The sequence below is a fragment of the Nicotiana tabacum genome, chromosome 19 (assembly GCF_000715075.1).
Source record: "Nicotiana tabacum cultivar K326 chromosome 19, ASM71507v2, whole genome shotgun sequence".
Lineage (NCBI taxonomy): Eukaryota > Viridiplantae > Streptophyta > Magnoliopsida > Solanales > Solanaceae > Nicotiana > Nicotiana tabacum.
The window spans coordinates 82658578-82682666 of NC_134098.1; the positions used below are offsets into that span (position 1 = coordinate 82658578).

At 38.0% G+C, this 24089-nt stretch overlaps 2 protein-coding genes across 2 annotated transcripts; both read left to right on the forward strand.

Moving 5' to 3' along the window:
- Positions 1-411: 411 nt before the first annotated feature.
- Positions 412-4097, forward strand: LOC107804136 (uncharacterized). The gene is made up of 2 exons (XM_016627964.2): positions 412-649; positions 3793-4097. The coding sequence occupies exons 1-2, from the start codon at positions 412-414 to the stop codon at positions 4095-4097; spliced, it is 543 nt and encodes a 180-aa protein (XP_016483450.2).
- Positions 4098-21351: 17254 nt separating this feature from the next.
- Positions 21352-21651, forward strand: LOC142173568 (auxin-responsive protein SAUR21-like). The gene has a single exon (XM_075239186.1). The coding sequence runs from the start codon at positions 21352-21354 to the stop codon at positions 21649-21651; it is 300 nt and encodes a 99-aa protein (XP_075095287.1).
- Positions 21652-24089: the final 2438 nt, after the last annotated feature.

The following is a 24089-nucleotide window of genomic DNA, read 5'->3' on the forward strand; positions in this document are numbered from 1 at the left end:
TATAATAGGTGATAGTGAAAGTCAGAATACAGATTGTTCGCCTGCTCGGACACCATACTAAAATTATATGATCATCTTATTGTTAAAAAGTTGAAGTAAGAATATACCTTTATCAGCATATCACATTTTTAAATAGTGCAATATGCTTATTATTTTGGTACCCTTAAAGTGGTAGGACATGATGTCCTGAAATAGATTCGGCAAAACCATGTGATCTTCTGCCAATTTCTTCACCTGATATGTTTGCCAACTTCACACATTAATCTTCTTTATTGCCAATTTGAGGATTGAAGTATCTGTATATATAGTCTAGTTCTCCAGCTTCCATTTCAAACACAAGTCAGTTTCATTTTCAATACACTTCAAAGCTTCAATTTAGTTCTATATCTTACAAATTCTTTGTGTTTAAAGATGGGAAGAGGTTTAGTTGGAATAGCTAATGCCAAAGAGAAGCTTCGACGAACGATTTCACCCAGAAATGGAAGCATTTCAACTACTACAAATGATGTTCCAAAGGGTCATTTTGCAGTTTATGTTGGTGAAACATATAGGAGATTTGTTGTTCCAATTTCTTACTTGAATCACCCTTTATTTCAAGATTTGTTACATTGGGCTGAAGAAGAGTTTGGATACAATCATCCAATGGGAGGTATTACTATTCCATGCAGTGAAGATTACTTCATTAGTCTCATTTCCTTACTCAAGTCAACATAGACTTGAAAGAATTGTAACTCATTCATGATTTCTCATCCCATAGTAGGTTTAGTGATTTTTCCTCTTTTTTCTTTTTTTTCTTTTTTTTTTTTGGTATTACCATCCGGTATCTGGAGTTCACTAGTCCGGCTAATTTGAATTTGCGCCGCGTACAACCTGCCAGAATCCGAGACTACTAGTTGAGAGAGATGATTAAGTCAGCCTCACTTCAATTTTGTAATGTGGACTGCTGTCAAGTTTGTCCCTTGTACATCTTCCTAAGTGTAATTGTACATGCACTCTTCAAAATAGAGTTCAGAATTATTTTCTTTTTTGTAATGAATTAATTAGTCTTTTTCATATGTAAACTTAATTTTCCTTTTCCTTCTTTTATACCCTGAGTTATTTTAACTGGATGATGATGGGAAAAAAGATCACTAGCTAGGTTAGGTGCACTGACAACCAAAAGAATAGGGGAAAATGCAATTATTTGCAGTTGAACTAATTGGTAATGGCACCTCCAAATGATTACTGACAAAATTCTGGAAAAGATTTCATAGTTTTATGGGTGAAGATCAGTTGGAACTTTATTATTATACTCCATTTAGATACAGCTAGAGAAAGATGGAAGTCAAAAAATTTAAATCTCATATGATTAGGCGCACATGAATGAGATATCATAGAGTACTCCATTTTTTGCCTGCAAACTTTAAAACAAATAAATTCAGATCTTTGGACTATTTATACTTAACGATTGGTTATCGATTGTGTAAGTGGAATATTATAGAAATAATGAGTTCAATGATATTAGTCAAACTTGAGTTTTGAAATGTCAAGAATCCAAGATTATGTTAGGATCAAAAATAACAAGGCAAAAGAAAAATATGACAAAAGTTAATGTTATAATATGGTTTGGTCGACCGATTACATATATAAAACTATTGAGAGAATAATAAAATATGTCAAAGTTAATGTTATAATATGGTTTGGTTGACCGACTACATATGAGAATACTAATATAAAAGAAAATATAAAACTATTGAGAGAATAATCTCTCCTAAAATAAAACTCTCGTAATGAATATATTATGGATGACTCAATTAATAGAGATCCATAACTTTTTTCCTACAAGAAAGGAATCAGTTAAATATGTAAGAGATATATATATTTTCTTTATAGGAAAAGTAAAACAATTATGGTTAATATTCTACTCTTCTTTCAAGTAAAAGAATAAATCCAAATAAGATAAAAAAATTAGGACAAATTCCTAATAGATTAGCTATTCAATAGTTAGGGTTTGAAGATGGAAATGCTGAAATAATTAATGAAAGCACATGTCAAGCTTGCTTAAGATTTGTGAAATTAAACTACCTCTAACTTATATAGTTTTACAAACTTTAAGACTCTTTCAAATATACTTTTACTCTCTTCTATCTTTTTAATTGTCATTTAAGGTTTTGGCACATCCATTAATTAATAAAATTATTTAATACTAATTGTATGGATCATATATTAAATTAACGATAGATTCGGAAAAGATATTTAACATCTTCATAGTTTCCTAAAGCGATTAAACCAAATTTATTTAGCTAAAATGATAAACAAAAAAAGGACCCGAGGGAGTATATGCTTCTATTAAAAAACTAAGCACAAAATGGTATATTCTGTTGACCATATCTTAACTCTTGTTGAAGTGCCAAAATTGAGAGAGCGAGGTGGGAACAAGTATAGAATTCAACATTAATCATTCAAGAAACTAACACTTAAAAGAAATTAATCACAAATTGCGACGTAATTGTGCTTAATTATATGGCACTCGATCTTAATGGTAACAGCTAGCAAGTGATCATTGCGCGGGATATACCAGGAACTTGGGTGCAACAGAATTTAATTAAATAATCAAATTAGGCGAAATTTTTTTTAAACGCAGAATTTAGGCCTTACGTGTCAAGTACTACGACGCAACAATATGCAGGCTTACGCGCCTCATTTAATGTATGAACTTCATCTTAATTATTCTTATAATTTCATGACTCAAACTTAAGTTAATTAGATACATTAATAATGTAAAATTCTTTGCACAATTAATTAATGTAATTTAATTTGTTATAACATGTTATTACTCTAGAAGATTTAGCTAATTGTTATTATATACTCCCTCCTTCCCATTTTAATTGAGCTTTTAACTCAAAAAATTGTCACAAAAAAATTGTCGCTTCAAGAATTCAAGACTAAAATTATTAATTATTTCCAATTGTATCTTTAATATTAAAAAAATAGTATTTTTTTAATATCATTCATTCTCAAAAAGTATTTAATAGGGGTAACTTCTTGGTAAATTATACCATATATTTTGAGCGTGAAAAGAGATAAAGCGAAAGTTAAAATAATACAGTTAAACTAAAGTGATACTTTATACCGTCAAAGAGCATAAATAAAGAAAAATAACAATTTCAAGACTCAAAACATATCAAAAGTATTTTATTGTAGTAGCAGCAGCTAAAAAATAGCTGGGAATCTACAGAGCAGTACGCGGTATGACCCAAAAAAACTATGGGCTATCACACCATATAATAAATATCTTATACTATAATTATTATTATTACCTTCATGAAAACAGTATTCAGTCTTTCATACTGCAACATGTTGGGGGAGCCAATTGATAAGCAATGGGATCACTGCTATAATAATGCAAAAGGAAGAAAAATAAGAAAAAAACCATCCACCGTCGTGCTTTGTTAGGGTGTACTTTGGTCCCACATTCTCATGTTCTTTCCATATATATATATAGATGTTCACTAATCATTTCAACACATTAAACAAGCTGCTAGCTTCTTTAAGTTCTTCTCCTTCACTTCTTTCTCCACTTGGAATTACTCACTTATAATTTCTTATATTAGCACTCTTTTTAAGGTAGGAAAAACGATTCATAAGCCTTCGGCAGAAAAAGAAATTTAAAAGCATTGACGAAATTGAGAGCGGGATCCAAAATTTGAGGAAGCGACTAAGCTAGACTGCTAATCTTCGAATAGCTTGACACTGCATTCTTTTTTTTTTTTTTTCAAGAAAGATTCTAAGAAAAGTTGATGATGGGGATAGGTATAAGGGCAATGATTCGACAAGCTAAGAATAATGTTCTTGTCGGATCAAGAAAAGAGTTGGCTGCAGAGATCATACCCAAAGGACACGTGGCAGTATATGTAGGAGAGAGCCATTACAAGAAGCATAGGAGGTTTGTGGTTCCAATTTCATATTTGGAACATCCTTTATTTCAAGAATTGTTGAGGAAAGCAGAGGATGAATATGGATTTGATCATCCAATGGGTGGTCTTACTATCCCATGCAGTGAAACTACATTCCTCACTATCACTTCTCATTTGAATCTCATCAGTAAATGTCAATAGTGAAGAATATTATTGTGCTTGCTGTACATGCAATAGCTGTACATGCAAAGGCGGCGTCAAGTTTTGCTCAATGTTTTTATTGCTGAACTCATTGTACTTATGAGTTCAGAATTTAATATTTATTATAATTTAGTAATTTTTTCACATATACATCTAAAGATTCATGTCAAAATTATGAGTTCATCGGCTGAATGGATATACCTTAACTCGATCCACACTGTGTACATGCATCCCTACATTCTTCCAATATCTTTAGTCAAATTCACTAGCACAATGTAGCATATTGTGTGTTCTACGATCATTATTTGGTGTGTTGTTATTGCACTAGACGGGCAATATATATGGATTTTTTCACAATTTTGAAAAATATTTTGACCCTTTGTAACATTGTTGATTTTATTATAGTATTCTCTTTTTTTCATCTGAGCCTTGATGAAATGCATGTTTATCTTCAAAGTTAAGAAGTACTACTAATTAGATTGATCCAATGGATAAATTATTTTAAAAACTCTATGCTCAGAAATATATTCAAAAATGAAGGAAAAAAGAGAAGGGAGTGGAAACTAATGAGTTACGTTTGACTAAAAGAAAATATACACGCATGTTGTTCTGAATTATTTCTCCATATTTTACACTGACATGCATGTACGTACACTCGTAGACGACCTTCTTTGTATTTCTCATAAAAATTTCACCACACGTATATACCAACATGTTGTGAATTATGTCAGAATCCACCTTTTTCCCCAAATCTCTTACCTTTCAATTTCATTTCAATAATATTATTTACCCGAAAAATCAGATAACGTTAAATTTATGTATGGTTCTAAGGACACGTGATACCCTTTGATACAAATCGTATAGAGAGATAGCAATACGAATATTCTTGACTATAAGAATGGGAATAATGAACAGAAAGAATGAGTAAAATGAAGTAAAACAAGCACAAGGAGATATCTTTTGTTCCAGTGTATTCAGTATATCCATAGCTTACAAGGATCCTCCTTTTATAGTAGAGGGTCATTACTTTATTTATAACAAAAAATAATAAAATAAAGCATACAGTGGAGGACCCATGATGATTTGTCTCTTCCTCGATTCCCGTCAAGATTCTCTCTCTTGGTGCGGTTGAAACGGCTCTTGTCTGTGAGCTCGATACTGGTTCGAACTCGTTACTGGGTCGAGCCCTTCGGTCTTGGCTTGAGTTCGACCTTCGGGATGGGCGTCGCGCATTTCCGACCTCGAAGCAATGCCCTGCGGATTGATTTGGTCACGGGCTCGATAAGATTATCGAGCCGACTCCTCGAGCAGCCTTCGGACTCGAGGCTCGTTTGTACTGTCTTCGGAGCTCACTCCCAAAATTCCACTCCTATTTCTTACCACTTGAACTCGATCGAACGTAGGAAGGCCAAAATCTATTTCGACCATATACAGATAGTCCCCTCGTTTCTCACGAAGGATGCGGTGACAATCGATATGATTTTCGACGGTTCGATCGGGTTATAAGCTGACGTTTTAACATGGATCGATTATGACGTATGTGATAGCTGTCCCATCGATTTAGTCTTTCAAGGTATTTAATGCTTGTCAGATGGCGGTCGGCCACTTCTGATATTGGACCGTCATGATGCGAGCTTATAAATAACCCTTCCATTTAATATTTACCAATTTTACGCATTCACACTTCCAAATTTTCTTATCCTTTCTCTCTATTTCGTCGCTTGCAGAGCCACCTACACCAGAGTTTTGGTGTCATCAATTTTTCACTTTCCTTTGCCTTTCTTCCTCTCATATCAATGGCCAAAACTTCGAAAACTGTACCTCAGAAAGAGAAAAGCTTCTTCTTCACGGCCGTCCGGCGACAAGGCACCGGTGGAGCCGTCCACCTACGACTATGTTCCCAGCCCGTGTACTCTGAAGATCGATTTTAAGGTTGAGAATCCTTCATATGTTCCGGGTCGATGCGAGCACGTGTTGATGTACATGTGCTCTATAACGGAGGGTCATTTTGAGGCCGTTAGGAAAGATTGCAACTGGGGTTCCGAGATTATGTTGCAAATTCCATCCCCTGAAGAGAGCGGCATCACCCATGTGGAGGGGTTTTTAAGTGTTTACACTTATCCTTTCACATTGGGTCCCGTCGACTCGGTGATCATTGATTTTTGCAAAAGATATCAGGTCACTCTCGGTCAAATTCATCCCTCTCTATGGCGTATAGTAATCCTACTTCGCTTCTTCTCCATCAAAGCCGGGGGGCTGGATTTTTCCCTGAATCACCTCATATGATTGTATCGGCATCAAATCTTCCGAGGACTAATCAGGCTTCATCGCCGGGCATCGAAGGCTTTGATGTCGAGCATCGACGAAGACAAGGATCGGGGTTGGATGGGTCGCTATATTCGGGTGAGGGCCCGTGACCTTATTCCGGAAGAGAAGATGTCGTTCCTCGAGGAATGGAATTTCGACCGTAAGTGGTTCTCATAAGACGTTGCTTTTCGTATCTTTTCCCAATTTTTTCTGATGTCTTTCACCGATATACAGCTGCCCCTTGGATGACACAAGTAGTGCCCGACCTCGAGGATTGGGTTCGGAAGTTAGCCTCGACTTTCTCTTATGCCGAACGCGCTTGGCGTGATTTGGCAAAAGGTAGATGGGAGGCCAAGAATCATGGTAAGGTTTTACTTCTCGTTTCCTTCGAAGTGTTCTTTGTGCTCCATTCGTTACCGATTTCCTTTCATACAGGTGTAACCAAGGATTCCGCTTTGAGGCCTTCGATCGGTGAAGAAGGAACCAAGTCCCCGGTCCCGAAACCAGGGAAAGATAAGAAGCGAAAAGCTACCTCTCGGTCAGATGACCCCAAGCCCAAAACTCGAAGGGTGAGGAGGAAGGCAATTGCTCTTCCGATTGACTCGGTCCAACGACTGAGAGAAGAAGAAGAAGAAGAAGAAGAAGAAGAAGAAGAAGAAGAAGAAGAAGAAGAAGAAGAAGAAGAAGAAGAAGGAGGAGGAGGAGGAGGAGGAGGAGGAGAAGAAGATGGTGCCTCGGCATTGGTGATCCGATCTGCGAAAGCTATCGAGGTTACCAGAGCTCCTGAGCCGATGGAGGCTGTACGATTCGGGGTCGGTCCTAGAATCCCGAGTCTTGATCGGAGCGCCCTAAGTGATTCACTTGGGGCTATGACAGTGGGTCATTCGCCTTCCCTTCCAACCTTTTCTGAGGAGGCGTTAAAGGAAGCTCGAGAATTGAAGACCCCCGATATGGGCGGAGGCTCTAGTGTAGGGGATCCCTTTCGGGATTGCTTTACTGGAGTCGATGATGCTTCTGATATTGGTGACGTTTCTCTTCTACTAGAAGAAGCCCAACGTTTCATTACTCAAGTAATGATTTTACTATTCTTGGTTTCTTTGTTCTTTTCCAAACTTGACTTGTGTTCTTTCCCTACTGTGCAGGCCATTAGTAGGTTTTGAGTCGACCTTAGCTAGTGTGAGGTCGAGCTTCAGAAGGTATCGGGGGAGAGAGACGCCTTGCGGCTTCTTTACAGCCAAAAGGACGAGGCTATAAAGGACCTCCAAACGAATTTAGCTAAGGCTCGAGAAGAAGAGGCCGAACTCGATAAGCAGGTGAGCCTCGTTCTGTTAAAGTATGGGTTTGACTCAACTGTGGAAGTTAACCATTCGTTGTCTCAACTGCAGCAAAAGGTTGAAAAGATCGGGTTACTTCGAAAAAAAGTTTATCAAATCAAAGCTGAATGTAATCGGTGGAAGGAGACTATCGACCGCCTGGCTACGGAAAAAAAAAACCATTTTGACCAAATTATTATCGACCGATGTTCAGCTTCGAAACGTCAAGCAAAAGGGTTCGGCTCAAGCTAAGAGGATCGAGGAGCTTGAAGCACGGCTTGCTGAGGCCAAGGCAGAGGTTGAGTCGTCGAAAGTCTTGGCGGATAAGTCCATTGCCATGTATCAGGCTGATGCCGAGGCTGCTCAGATGGAGGCACGAGAGGCGGCGAATATTGCCGACACTCGAGCACATTGGGTTGCCGAACTTGCTAAATATAGGTCTCAGAGGGAGACCCTCGAGGAGATACACGCTCAAGGTTTCGACCTTACCAAAGATATAAAAAAGGCTAAAGAGCTCGAAGCTGAAGCTGAAGCCTTGGCTTCTGATGGCGATGATGATGATGATGACGGTAGCAAGAGCGGATCCGAGGATGGGGAAGAGCCTGACAGAAAAGCAAACGCCCCTGAGGATGATCAGGAAGCTTAGTTCTTAATTTTTTACATTTGTAATCAATCATGTAGACAATTTTGTATATAGACAACTTGGCCGACTTTTGAAGACTTTATACGTGCCTTACAAATGTTTTCACAAGGATCTTAACAATTTAATCAAATTTGGACTTCGAAGTCTCTATGATTGATTGTTTTTCAGACTCGAAATGACGTAGCCCTTAGGCTTACTAGTTGAGCCAATGATTCGAACTCGAAGAAATATAACCCGTAGGCGTAATGGTCGAGTGAGTGCTCGCTCGAACTCAAAATGAAAGTAGCCCGTAGGCTTAGTCGTCGAGTGAATGATTCGAGCTCGAAGTAATGTAGCCCGTAGGCGTAATGGTCGAGTGAGTGCTTTCTCGAACTCGAAATAAAAGTAGCCCGTAAGAGTAGTCGTCGAGTGAATGATTCAAACTCGAAGTAATATAGCCCGTAGGCATAATGGTCGAGTGAGTGCTTGCTCGAACTTGAAATAAAAGTAGCCCGTAGGCGTAGTCGTCGAGTGAATGATTCGAACTCAAAGTAATATAGCCAGTAGGCGTAATGGTCGAGTGAGTGCTTGCTCGAACTCGAAATAAAAGTAGCCTGTAGGCTTAGTCATCAAGTGAATGATTCGAACTCGAAGTAATGTAACCCGTAGGCATAATGGTCGAGTGAGTGCTTGCTCGAACTCGAAAAAAAAGTAGCCCGTAGGCTTAGTCGTCGAGTGAATGATTCGAACTCAAAATAATGTAGTCCGTAGGCATAATGGTCGAGTGAGTGCTTGCTCGAACTCATCATAAAAATAGCCCGTAGGCTTAGTCGTCAAGTGAATGATTCAAACTCTAAGTAATATAGCCCGTAGGCGTAATGGTCGAGTGAGTGCTTGCTCGAACTCAAAATAAAAGTAGCCCGTAGGCTTAGTCGTCGAGTGAATGATTCAAACTCGAACTAATGTAGCCCGTAGGCGTAATGGTCGAGTGAGTGCTTGCTCGAACTTGAAATAAAAGTAGCCCGTAGGCTTAGTCGTCGAGTGAATAATTCGAACTCGAAGTAATGTAGCCCGTAGGCATAATGGTCGAGTGAGTACTTGCTCGAACTCGTAATAAAAGTAGCCCGTAGGCTTAGTCGTCGAGTGAATGATTCGAACTCGAAGTAATATAGCCCGTAGGCATAATGGTCGAATGAGTGCTTGCTCGAACTAGAAATAAAAGTAGCCCGTAGGCGTAATGGTCAAGTTTATCTTAATTCTAATTGCATAATAAATCTCCAAATGGAGGAATTTTTCTTGGATAAAAGATATCAGTAAAGAGGAGGACTTTCTTTGCAAGTCATTATACATGTGTTCATGTTTCGCGTCTGGGTTCGGGCTAACTACATGAGCATGGTTTGTTTTGACCATTTTGACTCTTATAACTTTTCCTACTGGAACCCCGTTGTTGCAAAATAACCTTTTTGCATCAGAACTTGATATATTTGAGGGCTAATGCCCCCTCCCCAGTATTCGAGGTCGAATGTACAGAGGCCTCGGATACTTGTTGTAAGTGCAACACGATCATTGGTTGCCTCATTAAAAACCTTGCCGAAAAAAACATTTGAGATAAAACCGGTCTAAGGGAAATAGAGTGCAACACGTGCTTTCAAGCGAAGGGTCAATCTTAGCTCTTGTTCGGACTTCTGCAGGGGTCAGTTTTGAAATGTAAATGAATATGGAAGGGTCGTACCTTAGCAGTAGTATCGTTTTAGATGTGACACATTCTAACTGCTTGATAGGTGTTTGACGTTTATAATGCCGAGCATGTATGATCCCTTTCCGACGTTCTCGAGAACCTGATATGGTCCTTCCTAATTTGGTCCTAGTTTTCCTTCGTTCGGATTTCGGGTATTGATGGTGACTTTTCTTAACACTAAGTCCCCGGGCTTGAAATGGCAGAGCTTGGTTCTTCGATTATAATACCTTTCGATTCGCTGCTTTTGGGTGGCCAATCGGACGAGAGCAGCTTCTCGTCTTTCGTCTGATATTTCGAGGTTGGTATTCATAGCCTCGTTATTTGATTCTTCCATCGTGAATCAAAATCGGGTACTGGGTTCACCGACTTTGACTGGTATCAACGCTTCGGACCCATATACTAAGGAGAATGGGGTCGCCCCCGTACTGGATTTTGACGTTGTCCGATATGCCCAAAGGACCTCGGGCAGGATTTCTCTCCATTTTCCTTTAGCGTCGTTCAACCTCTTCTTTAGGTTTTGAATGATAGTTTTGTTCGTTGATTCGGCCTGTCTGTTCCCACTGGGGTGGTATGGTGTTGATAGTATCCTTCTTATTTTGTGATCTTCGAAGAATTTTGTTACTTTGCTGCCAACGAATTGTTTCTTATTGTCACATACTATTTCGGCGAGTATCCCGAATCGGCATACGATATGATCCCAAATAAAGTCTATAACTTCTTTCTCTCTTATTTTCTCGAACACCTGCGCTTTCACCTATTTAGAAAAATAGTCAATCATAAATAAAATGAATTTGGCTTTACCTGGGGTCGATGGCAGAGGGCCGACGATATCCATTCCCCATTTCATGAACGGCCATGGAGATAGGACTGAGTGAAGTTGCTCTCCGGGTTGATCGATCATTGGCGCAAACCTTTGACATTTGTCATATTTACGAACAAATTCCTTCGCATCTTTGCCCATATCGGTCCAATAATACCCTACTCTGATTATTTTTCGAACTAATGTATCGGCACCAGAGTGATTCCCACAAGTGCCCTCGTGCACTTCCCGTAGGATGTAATCGGTACCTCCCGAACCCAAGCATACTGCCAGCGGTCCATCGAATGTCCTTTGATATAGTGTTCCATCCAAAGCCAACGTGAATCGAGCAGCTTTAGTCCGTAGGGCCCTAGAATCTTTAGGGTCCGATGGGAGCTTTCCGCTCTTTAAGTATTCAATATACTTATTTTTCAAATCCCAGGTTAAGCTTGTAGAAATTATCTCGGCGTGACATTCTTCAATTACCGATCTCGAAAGTTGAATGACAGTCCCCGAGCTCAAGTCATCCCAAATTTGCAAGTGCATCGGCCTCTTTGTTTTGTTCTCGTGAAACGTGCCGTAAAGTCCACTGTTTGAAATAGTGCAAAGTGACAAGCAATTTGTCTAAATACCTTTGCATTCTACCTTCTCGAACTTCGAAGGTTTTGTTTACTTAACTCACCACCAGCAAAGAGTCACAATTGGCTTCAATGACTTATGCTCCCAAGTTTTTAGCTAGCTCGAGACCTGCAATCATGGCTTCATACTCGGCCTCGTTGTTAGTCAACCGGGTAGTTTTAATAGATTGCCTAATAGTGTTACCCGTGGGTGGTTTCAAAACTATGCCTAGCACGGACCCCTTCACGTTCGAAGCCCCGTCCGCAAAAAGGATCCATACCCCCGATGATGCACCCGATTTCAACAGGAGTTCTTTTTCGACTTCGGGGACGAGGGTTGGCATGAAATCGGCCACGAAGTCTGCTTAAATTTGAGACTTGATGGCCGTACGGGGTTGATATTCGATATCGTACCTACTGAGTTCAACGACCCATTTGGTCAATCGGCCTGATAGTTCGGTCTTGTGCAAAATATTACGAAGTGGGTAAGTGGTCAATACGCATATGGGGTGACATTGAAAGTACGGTCTTAACTTTCTAGAGGCACTTATTAGTGCAAGTGCCAATTTTTCTAGGTGTGGATATCTAGTTTTCGCTTCCCCTAAGGTCTGACTTATATAATAATCGAAAAATTGCGTACCTTGCTCTTCTCGAACTAGGACACCGCTTACGGCGAATTCCGATACTGCCAAGTACAAGCAAAGTTTTTCGTATGTTTTTGGAGATGAAGTAGTGGTGGGCTCGATAAATATCGTTTTAGTTCCTCTAATGCTTGTTGGCATTCCGGGGTCCAAGCGAAATCGTTCTTCTTTTTGAGTAGAGAGAAAAATTTGTGACTTCGATCTGATGATCTCGAAATGAATCGGCCTAAGGCTGCAATCCATCCCGTTAGCCTTTGTACACCTTTCATGTTGTCCGCGATAGTGATGTCTTCGGTGGCCTTGATTTTATCGGGGTTAATCTCGATTCCCCGATTTGACACCATGAAGCCGAGGAACTTGCCCGAACCGACCCCGAAAGCACATTTTTCGGGGTTGAGCTTCATGTTGTATTTCCTCAAAATCTCGAACATTTCCTGCAAATGGGTCAAATGGTCCTCTGCGCGCAGGGACTTAACTAGCATGTCATCAATATAAACTTCCATTGATTTACCTATTTGTTCTTCAAACATTTTATTTACTAGGCGTTGGTAAGTAGCCACTGCATTTTTAAGCCCGAAGGGCATCACATTATAACAATATGTTCCATATTTGGTGACAAATGAAGTCTTTTCCTGGTCCTCCGGGTTCATCTGGATTTGATTATACCCGGAATAGGCATCGAGAAAAGTGAGGATCTCGTGGCCGACCGTGGCATCGATCATGTGATCGATGTTGGGCAGCAGAAAGGAATCTTTGGGGCATGCTTTGTTCAAATTCTTATAGTCCACACACATTCTAAGTTTGTTCCCGTTTTTAGGCACTACAACTATATTGGCTAACCATTCGGGATATTTCAACTCCCGAATGGACCCTATCTTGAGAAGTTTGGTTACCTCATTTTTTACGAATGCGTGCTTTTCCTCGGACTGAGGTCTTCTCTTTTGCTTCACCGATCTGAACCTAGGGTCCAAGCTTAGCCGATGCGTTGTTATGTCCGGTGGGATCCCTGTTATATCTAAATGGGACCAGGCAAAACAATCAATGTTATAGATAAGAAATTGAACAAGTTTCTCCCTAAGTTCAGGGCTCAACCCCGTTCCCAAGTATACCTTTCGCTCGGGCTAGTGCTCGATTAGTGTGACCTGCTCTAGTTCTTCGATTGTTGATTTGGTGGCATCGGAGTCATCGGGAATCATGAAAGACTGAGGGACCCTTTGATCATCACATTCTTCGATCTTCTGGTTATCTGGCTGGGTCGAAGCCAACATCTGTGATTGTTATTTCATGTCCCGTTCTCCTTCTGAGCCCGATCCCTTTATCGGCGAAGGCGAGGAAATTGATTTCGCTTCCTCGACGGCGAACATTTCTTTTGCGGCTGGTTGTCTCCGTACACTGTTTTGACACCTCTCGATGTTAGGAATTTGAGGACCTGGTGTAGGGTTGAAGGTATAGCTCTCATGTTGTGGATCCATGGCCTTTCGAAAAGGGCGTTGTATCTCATATCGCCTTCAATCACGTGAAACTTTATTTCCTGGATGGTTCCGACCACGTTTATTGGTAGGATTATCTCGCCTTCGGTGGTTTCACATGCCATATTGAATCTGTTTAGAACCAGAGTTACGGGTACGATCTGGTCCTGCAGGCCGAGCTGTTCTACGACCTTCAATCTGATGATGTTAGCCGAGCTACCTGGATCGATTAACACACGCTTAATTTTAGTTTTATTCATGAGTACGGATATTACTAGTGCATTGTTATGAGGTTGGATGACTCCTTCTGCATCTTCATCATCGAAGGACAATGTCCCTATGGGTGCGTAATCTTGAGTCCGAGATCGCTTTTCCATCACAATCGATGTTTTAATGCGTTTAAGCATTGGTCCCTGAGGGGTATCGGCGCCGCCGATGATCATGTGAATGACGTGCTGTGGTTCTTCTTGCTCGTTTTGCTTGCCGAAATCCCTATTTTTAAAATGGTTCTTTGCCTATCACTCAGAAATTTCCGAAGGTTCCCTTTGTTAAATAAGCGGGCTACTTCCTCTCTTAGTTGCCTGCAATCTTCCGTTCTGTGACCATGGGTGCCATGATATTCGCACACTTGATTGGGATTCATTTGGGCAGGATCGGTCTGCATGGGTCGAGGCCACTTAGTGTCTTTGATGAGTCCAATAGCCAACACGATGGCGGATGCACCAACGCTGAAGTTATACTCTGATAACCGAGGTGCTTCTATATGATCGACATATTTATCAAAGTCGCTCTTGCTCATAAGTCCCCGAGAATTTTGCCCTCGATCAATCCTTCGATTGTTCTGAACTGTATTGCGTGTTGAACCGTTGTTCATCCGATCTGCGATGTACGATTGATATCGGTCTTTGTTCGACCTTTGTTCTCTATCGATCTCCCTTTGGCTTTTAGTAGATGTCCTGTTCTGATGCACGGGTCCATACGGAGCTCCCAACTGGTCATCTTCGACCCTAATTTTCGATTGATATCGGTTGTGTATATCTGCCCAAGTTATTGCTGGATACTCGATCAAGTTTTGCTTCAGCCGACGTGATGCTGTCGAACTTAGCTCGTTCAACCCTTGGGTAAAAGCTTGTATGGCCCAATCATCTGTGACCGGTGGTAATTCCATGCGTTCCATTTGAAATCGGAATACGAATTCCCTCAGCATTTCATTACCCCTTTGCTTTACTTTGAAGAGGTCTGATTTCCTTGTTGCAACCTTTATGGCACCAGCATGTGCCTTTATGAACGAATTTGCTAACATGGCAAAAAAATCGATGGAGTTTGGCGGTAAATTGTGATACCAGATCATTGCTCCCTTCGAGAGGGTCTCCCCGAACTTTTTCAACAACACGGATTCGATCTAATCGTCCTCCAAATCGTTACCTTTGATAGCACATGTATAAGAGGTGACGTGTTTGTTAGGATCGGTCGTACCATTATATTTGGGAATTTCGGGCATACGAAATTTTTTGGGGATTGGTTTTGGGGCCGCACTCGAGGGAAAAGGCTTTTGTATAATTTTTTTCGAATCAAGCCCTTTTATCATTGGTGGAGCTCCCGGGATTTGATCGACCTTGGCATTGTATGTTTCCACTCTCTTGTCGTTAGCTTCGACTCGTTTTGTGTGTTCCTTGAGCAATTTAGTAATTTCGGGAATGGTCCCCGATTCTTGCTCGTTTGATTTCACTATGGCAGGCTCCATTCTAGGGTGATTTCTCGAAGCGGATTGGGATCCGGCCTGCTTTGTATATGAGTTTGGCTCTGTAACTGGGCTATCGCTACTTGTTGGACTTGTAGCATCTCGAAGATCATACGTAAGCTGGCTCCGATTTCCCCCGTGTTATGGGTGTCTCGGGCTACGGATCGAGTACCGCCCTGAATGCTTTTTTCAGGTTTGGAGCGCTGATTCGCCTCCAGAGCTATTTGTGAATTGACATCCAATGGTACTTCGACTCGAATTTCGGATACTTCGATTCGAGCCTCAGTGCCATCGCCAAGTAGCCTTCCGCCCCCGGGTGCCAAGTTGTTGGTTTCATCTTGAAGGCCGGCTTCGTGGTCGATAGGTAAAGCCATTGTTGATTTGAAGTTTGTAAACTGGTGTGTACTGCAGATTTATATCAAACAATTACTGTTATCCTTAGCCCCGCAGTGGGCGCCAAACTGTTTACCCGAAAAATCGGATAACGTTAAATTTATGTATGGTTCTAAGGATACGTGATACCCTTTTATACAAATCGTATAGAGAGATAGCAATACGAATATTCTTGACTATGAGAATAGGAATAATGAACAGAAAGAATGAGTAAAATGAAGTAAAACAAGTACAGGGATATATCTTTTGTTCCAGTGTATTCAGTATATCCATAGCTTACAAGGATCCCCCTTTTATAGTAGAGGGTCATTACTTTATTTATAACAAAAAATAATAAAATAAAGCATATAGTGGAGGACCCATGATGATTTGTCTCTTCCTCGATTTCCGTCAAGATTCTCTCTCTTGGTGCGGTTGAAACGACTCTTGTCTGTGAGCTCGATACTGGTTCGAACTCGTTACTGGGTCGAGCCCTTCGGTCTTGGCTTGAGTTCAACCTTCGGGATGGGCGTCGCACATTTCCGACCTCGAAGCAATGCCCTGCGGATTGATTTGGTCACAGGCTCGATAAGATTATCGAGCCGACTCCTCGAGCAGCCTTCGGACTCGAGGCTCGTTTGTACTGTCTTCGGAGCTCACTCCCAAAATCCCACTCCGATTTCTTACCACTTGAACTCGATCGAACGTATGAAGGCCGAAATCTATTTCGACCATATACAAATATACTTCAAGATTAAAACCCTTTCTTTTCCTATATGCAACCAAGGGGGCTAGTAAAAATATGATATTAGTAATCGGTGCCCTAATTGAGATACTTGCAACTTGGTTCAGAAATCATATTAAAAAGCTTTGACCCTAGAATACTTGGTTGCTAATTAAAAGATGGATAAAGGGTGAGTTTCTTAGCAATAAATGTGTTGCCCCCAATAATCTCCAGTTCCTCTAGCTCTTCAGTCTCCAGTAGGTAGCAAAACTCAAGACTGTTTCTGCATGCATGGCTGGATTTTCCTTTTTGGTTTTTTTTATTTGCGGTGGAAAAGCAGTGTAAAGAAACATACGTACATTTGATTAATTAAATATAATATACCTACTTTACAACGTCGTTAACGACCTACTAACATACTGGCAATAATTTATGAAATCGGTGGGGTTGTTTTAGCTAATTTATTGTACGGAGATGAAGTCGACTTTGTCCACATCAAGATATTCTTTCAATTTTATTTTCCTTTACTTTAAGTTATATACACCCCTTTATGTAAAGAATTTTTACTCTGTCATATCACTTTTATCCGTAGCATGTAATCTGTCTTATTTTTAGTATTATGAATATTTTAAGTAGACTTACCTTTAGTTATCATTTGGGGATCTTATAATATAAAAAATATTCTTTACACTTGATGATGTGTATATAACTTAAATTATTTTCTTTAATAATAATAATAAATGTTGTTAATCCTATAATTCTCAGTCGCTAAGTCACGCTGATTCTGTTCAGATGGAAAATCGCCTTCAATCATTTTTAGTACTTTTAAACTTTTATTAACTAGATATGTGTCAGAGATTCTGCGATATTGACAGCTATAATACTTTTAATTAATTTCAAATAGAAATTGCCAAACTACTGCTATATGAGCTGTTAAGATAACTGCTTTTCTCTTTCACACAATCATAAAGTTTGTTTTTATTTTTAAAATTATTTAGAAAAGGGAAACTTTAACAAATTGTATAGAATATCTATTGCCCTAGCTAGGAGCTAGATTGGTAACCCAACGCGGAATAATGTGTTTCGTCAATTTAAAATTTTATATATGCGGAGAATTATATGTACAAATAATACATACATACAGGCATTAATATTGGTCCTTTATATTTAAGATATTCTTTAATTAGTTTGTCAATTTTCTGCGGAATCCTTGGGTTGTTTTGTTCCAATTTATAAATACGAAATTCGAGTTTAATTTGTTCACATTTAGGAATTATTTTGCACTCATTTCTGTTACAAGTCAAGTTGATTCACAATTTTATGTTCGATAACAAACATAATGCAATCACCTCTTGACCATATAGCATCCATTATACAATTATAATAAATGGGCAATCTATTAGAATAATGTTTGATGCAAGTCGCAATTAAAAATACCTGACGGGAATTCATGTTACAATATTACCGGAAGTGGAAATAACAGCTCTACATTATGCCAAGTTTTTAAACAATATAACTTTAGAGGCTGAGGGCATGAACGAGTTTGTACTCAAAAAGAAAAAATAATCTTCAAATAGTGACAGTGATTGCATATTTTACAACTAAATGTACTTCAAATAATACAAGTAAAGACAATATTTGTAGAGAACCGCATTGAGAAGAAATGAGCTATAAGCAATATTTATGTTGTTGACGAAAAGACGCTATAAGCAATTATGCGACTTGCAACTTGATTAAAAAAATGAATTATTTTAACATCAATTTCTCACAAAAATTGCATTGGGGGTCGGAGATGTTATTTCATGTTTAGTCATGTTTAGGACACAAACATTAATATGGGATGAAAACAAGTCCAAGTTGGAAATAAGGCCGAATGACGGCACCGTTATCACCAACAAAGTATACCAAATTTCAGGAATAGAGAATGCAAGTGGACGATGGCAGAGTAGAATTCTCATTTTATGAATTTAACTTCTACCCACTTGCGGTCTAACGAAGGAAAAATATTTTATAAATCTCTGAAAGTTCTATGCAATTATTTATTTTCTTCACATAATAAAATAAACTACTAATATCCCTATTTATAATAGTACGAAACTTATTTCAACTAGAAATAGAAAAGTCTGTTCCTATATTAATTATGACTACAAATCTTATTTAGACATTAATTAAATAACTTTGTAAATATCAAATCCTAAATAATTTAGATATCCTACTACAACTTTGAATTAGTTTTCCAACATTCTCCCGTAATTCAAAGTTGTATACGTCTCACTTTTCATTTTGTGTTGGAGCTCTTCTCTCCAACCTCTACTTTATTGAAGCACATGTCTCCAACCCTCATTGATGTGCCTTGCCACCAACAACCAATTTTGTTGAATCACCTGTCTCCAACTCACATTGATGCACTTTGTCACCAACACTCAATTTTGTTGAAGTACCTGTCTTCAACTCTCGTTGATGCACTTTGTCACCAACAACCGATTTTTGTTGAAGCACCTGTCTTCAACTCCCGTTGATATATACACTTTGTCATCAACGCCTAATTTTTGTTGAAACACATAATCAACTTCCAACTTTTTTAAACCTCTCTCCAACTTTTAGAGAAGAGTTTGTTCATCTTGTGCCATATTTGTTTGTACCTCTTTAAACTTGCTTTTTTTTTTCTTGAATCTGTCTTGAAATTTTTCATCGAATAATCTAATTTGTTGACAACTATCTATGATTTTGCCAACATATTTTTTGGCCAGACGGGCGGCACACATTGGCTAGCGCCGCCCGCTGGCAACGGAAGCGACTTGATTCTCTCTCAAGATCATAGAAGCTCTGATACAAATTTGAAGGAAAAGTATTTTATTATAAATCTCTGAAAGCTCTTTACAATTCTTTATTTCCTCCACATAATAAAATAAGCTACTAATACCCTATTTATAATAGTACGAAATATATTTCAACTAGAAAGAGGAAAGTCTGCTCCTATATTAATTATGACTATAAATCCTATTTAGACATGAATTAAATAACTTTGCAAATACCAAATCCTAAATAATTTAGGTATCCTACTACTACTACTTTGAATTAGTTTTCCAACATCTAAAAAAAAAAATTTTACTCTTGGATAACTGTCAATAATATGTGAGGCAGTTAACCTGCTAGTAGTCACTCCCTCTATCTTATTTTATGATAAAGTTTGATTAATAAGAAATTTAAGAAAAAATAAATTTATAGTTTACAATAATTTATAAATATTTATGTGGTTGTAAATGATCTCATTAAAGTAAATGAAAAATTTGAAGTAATGCAGTACTAATCATTGTAAAAAAAATTAAATATTAGCATGTTTGACCAAACTTCTAAAATCAGCTTATTTTTAAAAGTGTTTTTCGCAAAAGTATTTTTGATGATAAATAATTTGTGTTTGGCTAATTATTTTGAAAAGCACTTTTAAGCAACAATGAATGTTTGACTAAGCTTTTAAAAAGGAATTCATTACTCAAATGGTCACTCAACTATCCCAAATTATCTGCTAAAATCATTTGTCTTTCGTTTGTAACAACAAAGTCACTTAACTATGCATATAGCACTCAGAAGGTCACTCAACTAGAGTTTTTAAATTTTTGATTGTCAAATACCTATTTTACCCTTTAAATTATTATTTTTTAAATTTTTTTAAATATTATAAATTTTTCTCTTTTCAATCTATATTGTGGACTTACCTATAGAAAAATATATTTTATTTATAAAATAAAAAATAAAAAATTAGTTTTCAGCTCATATAATTACGGAATAATAATATACTTGAGAATAATTTTCAAGCATATATAATGTATATTATAAAAATACCTTTATTTAAATAATTATTTTTATATTATGTGCATGGAATATATATTTTACAACCTTTATTTTCTTTCATTCTCAATTGTGTAAATAATTTTTTTAATTTTTGTTGTTAATACTAAAATTATTACGAATAAATTATTCTAATTAATTTTTTTACTATGCTCATTATTTTGTTATTCCAGCATTATATATGCTTAAATACTTTTTATTTTTTAATTTATAAATAAAATTTATTTACTATATAGGTAAGTCCATAATATAAATTAAAAAGGAAAAAATCATAATATTAAAAAGTTAAAAAACTAAAATAAAAAGAAGAGAAATGTTTATAATTTAGAGGGTAAAATAGGTATTTGACAATCCAAAATTTAGAAAATCTAATTGAGTGACCTTCTGAGTATTATAGGTATAGTTAAGTGACTTTGTTATTACAAAAGAAAGAAAAGTGACTTTAGCATATAATTTGGGATAATTGAGTGACCATTTGAGTAATAGACTCTTTAAAAAATACTTCTAAGTGTATTTTTGTCAAAAGTATTTTTTTAAATTTTTTTTTTTTTTGCTTCTCAAAAGCTATTTTCTTTTACTCAAAAGCAATGTTTTCCTTATAAAATTTGGCGAAACACCTTAACTTTGAGAAAATATTGTTGGCAAAATAAAAAAAGTACTTTTCGTTAAAAGAAAGCTCGGCCAAATAGGTTATAAGCCGCGATCGGAGTTTTTATCCATTATGAAAATTTTCCATTATTTCTGAGGAATCAAGTTAAATTTGGATCAAATCGAAGCAGCCCAGAAAGCATTAACTTTATCGGAAGGAGCTAGTGGGCTACTTAACCACTTTAGAGTGATGTCTTCACAGGGAATTGAGTACCGTGTTTTTATTTTCTAATTTATTTATTGAGATTTGAGGCTAATCAGCAGAGCCATGTGATGTAGGGCCTCCCTCACATAAGACCGTATATAAATATAAACCAGCTTTATAGTGCAAACTTCAGAACAAGCTCCACTTCAATTAGAATCACATCAAACAACAAAAATACTTACTTTTACATTTAGTATTGTCAAGAAGTCATGGGTATTATTCGTTTGCCATCTAAGTTTTCCAGTGTCAAGCAATTCCACAGGCTACACTCTGTTCTTACAAAAAATCATATTTCAGATGTTCCAAAAGGACATTTTGCAGTTTACGTGGGAGAAACAGAGAAGAAGCGGTACGTGGTTCCCATTGCATACTTAAATCACACGTCGTTTCAGGAATTGCTTCAGAAAGCAGAGGAAGAGTTTGGGTTTCAACATCCTATGGGTGGTCTCACTTTACCTTGCAATGAGAATGCATTTTTTCATGTCACTTCTCAATTGAACAGTTTATGATCATATGAAATGAAGCAGCATTCTATAGACTCACTAGATCACTTTTTGGATTTATATATATATATATATATATATATATATATATATATATATATATATATATATATATACCTCTTGAGAGCAGATGAGAAGAGGATGTAAACTTATGTACAAAGCCTTTTCTACTGGCTCATATTGTTGAGGGAACCGGAGAGGAATATATACAAATCTAAATCTTACCATTCTTCATTGTCTTTGAAAATTGAACAGCAAATTCTTTAATCATTAACTGTACTGGACTATACTCTGATTTCTCTCCTTTCATTTGGATATGAATACACTTGTAAGTTGTAACAGTCAATATAATATTGGATGAAATGCTTCCAAATATAACGTCAGGTTAAATTTTCTTTCCTACATGCATGTATTTAAATGGATGTGAACTAAGTAAGTATTGGATTGTGTATGTAACTATATCATCGAAAAGTTTAAACGGTTAAAAAGAACATATTTTTAGTTATTCAATTATAATTATTTTTCTCAACACGATTCAATATATTTGTGGGTCTGATTCTTTTTTTTTTTCATTGCATAAACACGTAAAATACTTTTAATTATTTTTGGTGGCTATGAAATTTGAACCTAGAACTACGTGTCTACTTTGTTATCATGTTTGAAGCGAGATATTATCTCATCTAAATGCTTGAGTTATTAGAAATAAAGCATGATTTTGGTTACGTAGTACTTACAGTTATAATATGTCTCAACAATAGCATTGGGACGTCTTGCCATAAGAATGTTTTGATGCCTCAGCGCATACTCTTTAACTTTTCCTCCCTCCTATGTCGTCTCAACTATGTTCGAAGGAAACATGAATCTATATTATAAAACATCATGAGCTTTCAATTCTGTGCCAATAAATATTTTTGAGTTTAGTTCTATGCATTTTACATAATAAGGATCACGTGTAAGTAATTGTATAGTGAAAAATACGACATGACACGTGGCCGCTTAAAGAAAGGACACATGGAACACAAGATAGAGATGACCACCGAACATAGCTATTCCGCTTGTCACCGGAAGGAATAACGATCATAAAAGGAGTATTAAATGCTTTGTTATAATGACCCGACCGGTCGTTTCGAGAGTTATAGCCCTGTTCCTCCATTTACTGCTCCTTTTGGGCTATATAGCTGTTATATGACTTATCGGGTTAGCTGGTTCGGGTCCGAAGAGATTTCGGAATGAATTGAGACACATAATGGAAAACTTAAGTTGGAAAAGTTAACCGAATATTGACTTATGCGTAAACGACCCCGGATTTGCATTTTGATGGTTTCGTTAGCTCTGTTAGGTGATTTTGAACCTAGGAGCGTGTCCGGATTGTGATTTGGAGGTCTATAGTTGAATTGGGCTTGAAATGACGAAAGTTAAATTTTTGGGAAGTTTGACCGAGAGTGGACTTTTTGATATCGGGGTCGGATTCCGATTCCGAAATATGGAGTAGGACCGTGGTGTCATTTGTGACTTGTGTGCAAAAATTGGGGTCAATCGGACGTGATTTGATAGGTTTAGGCGCCGGTTGTAGAAATTTAGTAATTCAAAGTTCATTAGGCTTGAATCCATGTGCGAGTCGTGTTTTTGATGTTGTTTGAGGTGATTTGAGGGTTCGACTAAATCCGTATAATGTTTAAAGACTTGTTGGTATGTTTGGTTGAGGTCCCGGATGCCTCGGATTGATTTCGGATGATTTTCGGAGCGAGGTTTGAAGTTGAAGAGTTGCTGAAGATTTGCAATTGCTGGTGTAATCGCACTTGAGGATTGGGAACCGCAGATGCGAGCTCGCAGAAGCGAGAAAGGGACCGCAGAAGCGGTCAAGAAGGAAGCTGGCAGAGGTCACAGGTGCGAGGTCCTTTCCGCACCTGCGTGTCCACAGATGCGGGTATTAGATCGCAGAAGCACATGTGCGCTTGGTGAGGCAGCTTCGCAGAAGCGGATGGCCCGTCGCAGAAGCATGTCCGTAGAAGCGGACTGGGCGCCGAAGAAGCGTGAAAAGCCGCAGATGCGGTCAAGTGAACCGCAGAAGCAGTTTTGCTGGGCAGAATTAAAAAACATAAGGGTTCGCGATTTTCTTCATTTTCAAACATTTTGAGCTCGGACTAGGGCGATTTTTGAGAGGGTTTTCAAGGGAATTCTTGAGGTAAGTCCCTTGTGTTTGTTTTTGATCAATAATCTTGTATCCCCATTGATTTTCACCTAGTTTGGGTATTTTTAAGGTGTAATTTAGGAGTTTGAGGCTAGGGATTTGAATAGTTGATTTGGGGGATTTGGGTGACGATTGGGGTGTTGGATTTTGATAAAAATTGTATGGTTGGACTCGTGGTTGAATGGGCTTTCGAATTTTTTGTGAGTTTTTTTGGATTTCGAGACGTGGGCCCGGGGGCGATTTTGAACTAATT

Excerpts from the sequence above, each read along its gene's own strand:
- LOC142173568 (XM_075239186.1), top strand. The coding sequence starts at position 21,352 with ATGGGTATTATTCGTTTGCCATCTAAGTTTTCCAGTGTCAAGCAATTC.
- LOC107804136 (XM_016627964.2), top strand. The coding sequence starts at position 412 with ATGGGAAGAGGTTTAGTTGGAATAGCTAATGCCAAAGAGAAGCTTCGA. Across the intron at positions 650-3,792 it reads ATACAATCATCCAATGGGAG|GTATAAGGGCAATGATTCGA; the intron begins GTATTACTATTC and ends TGATGGGGATAG.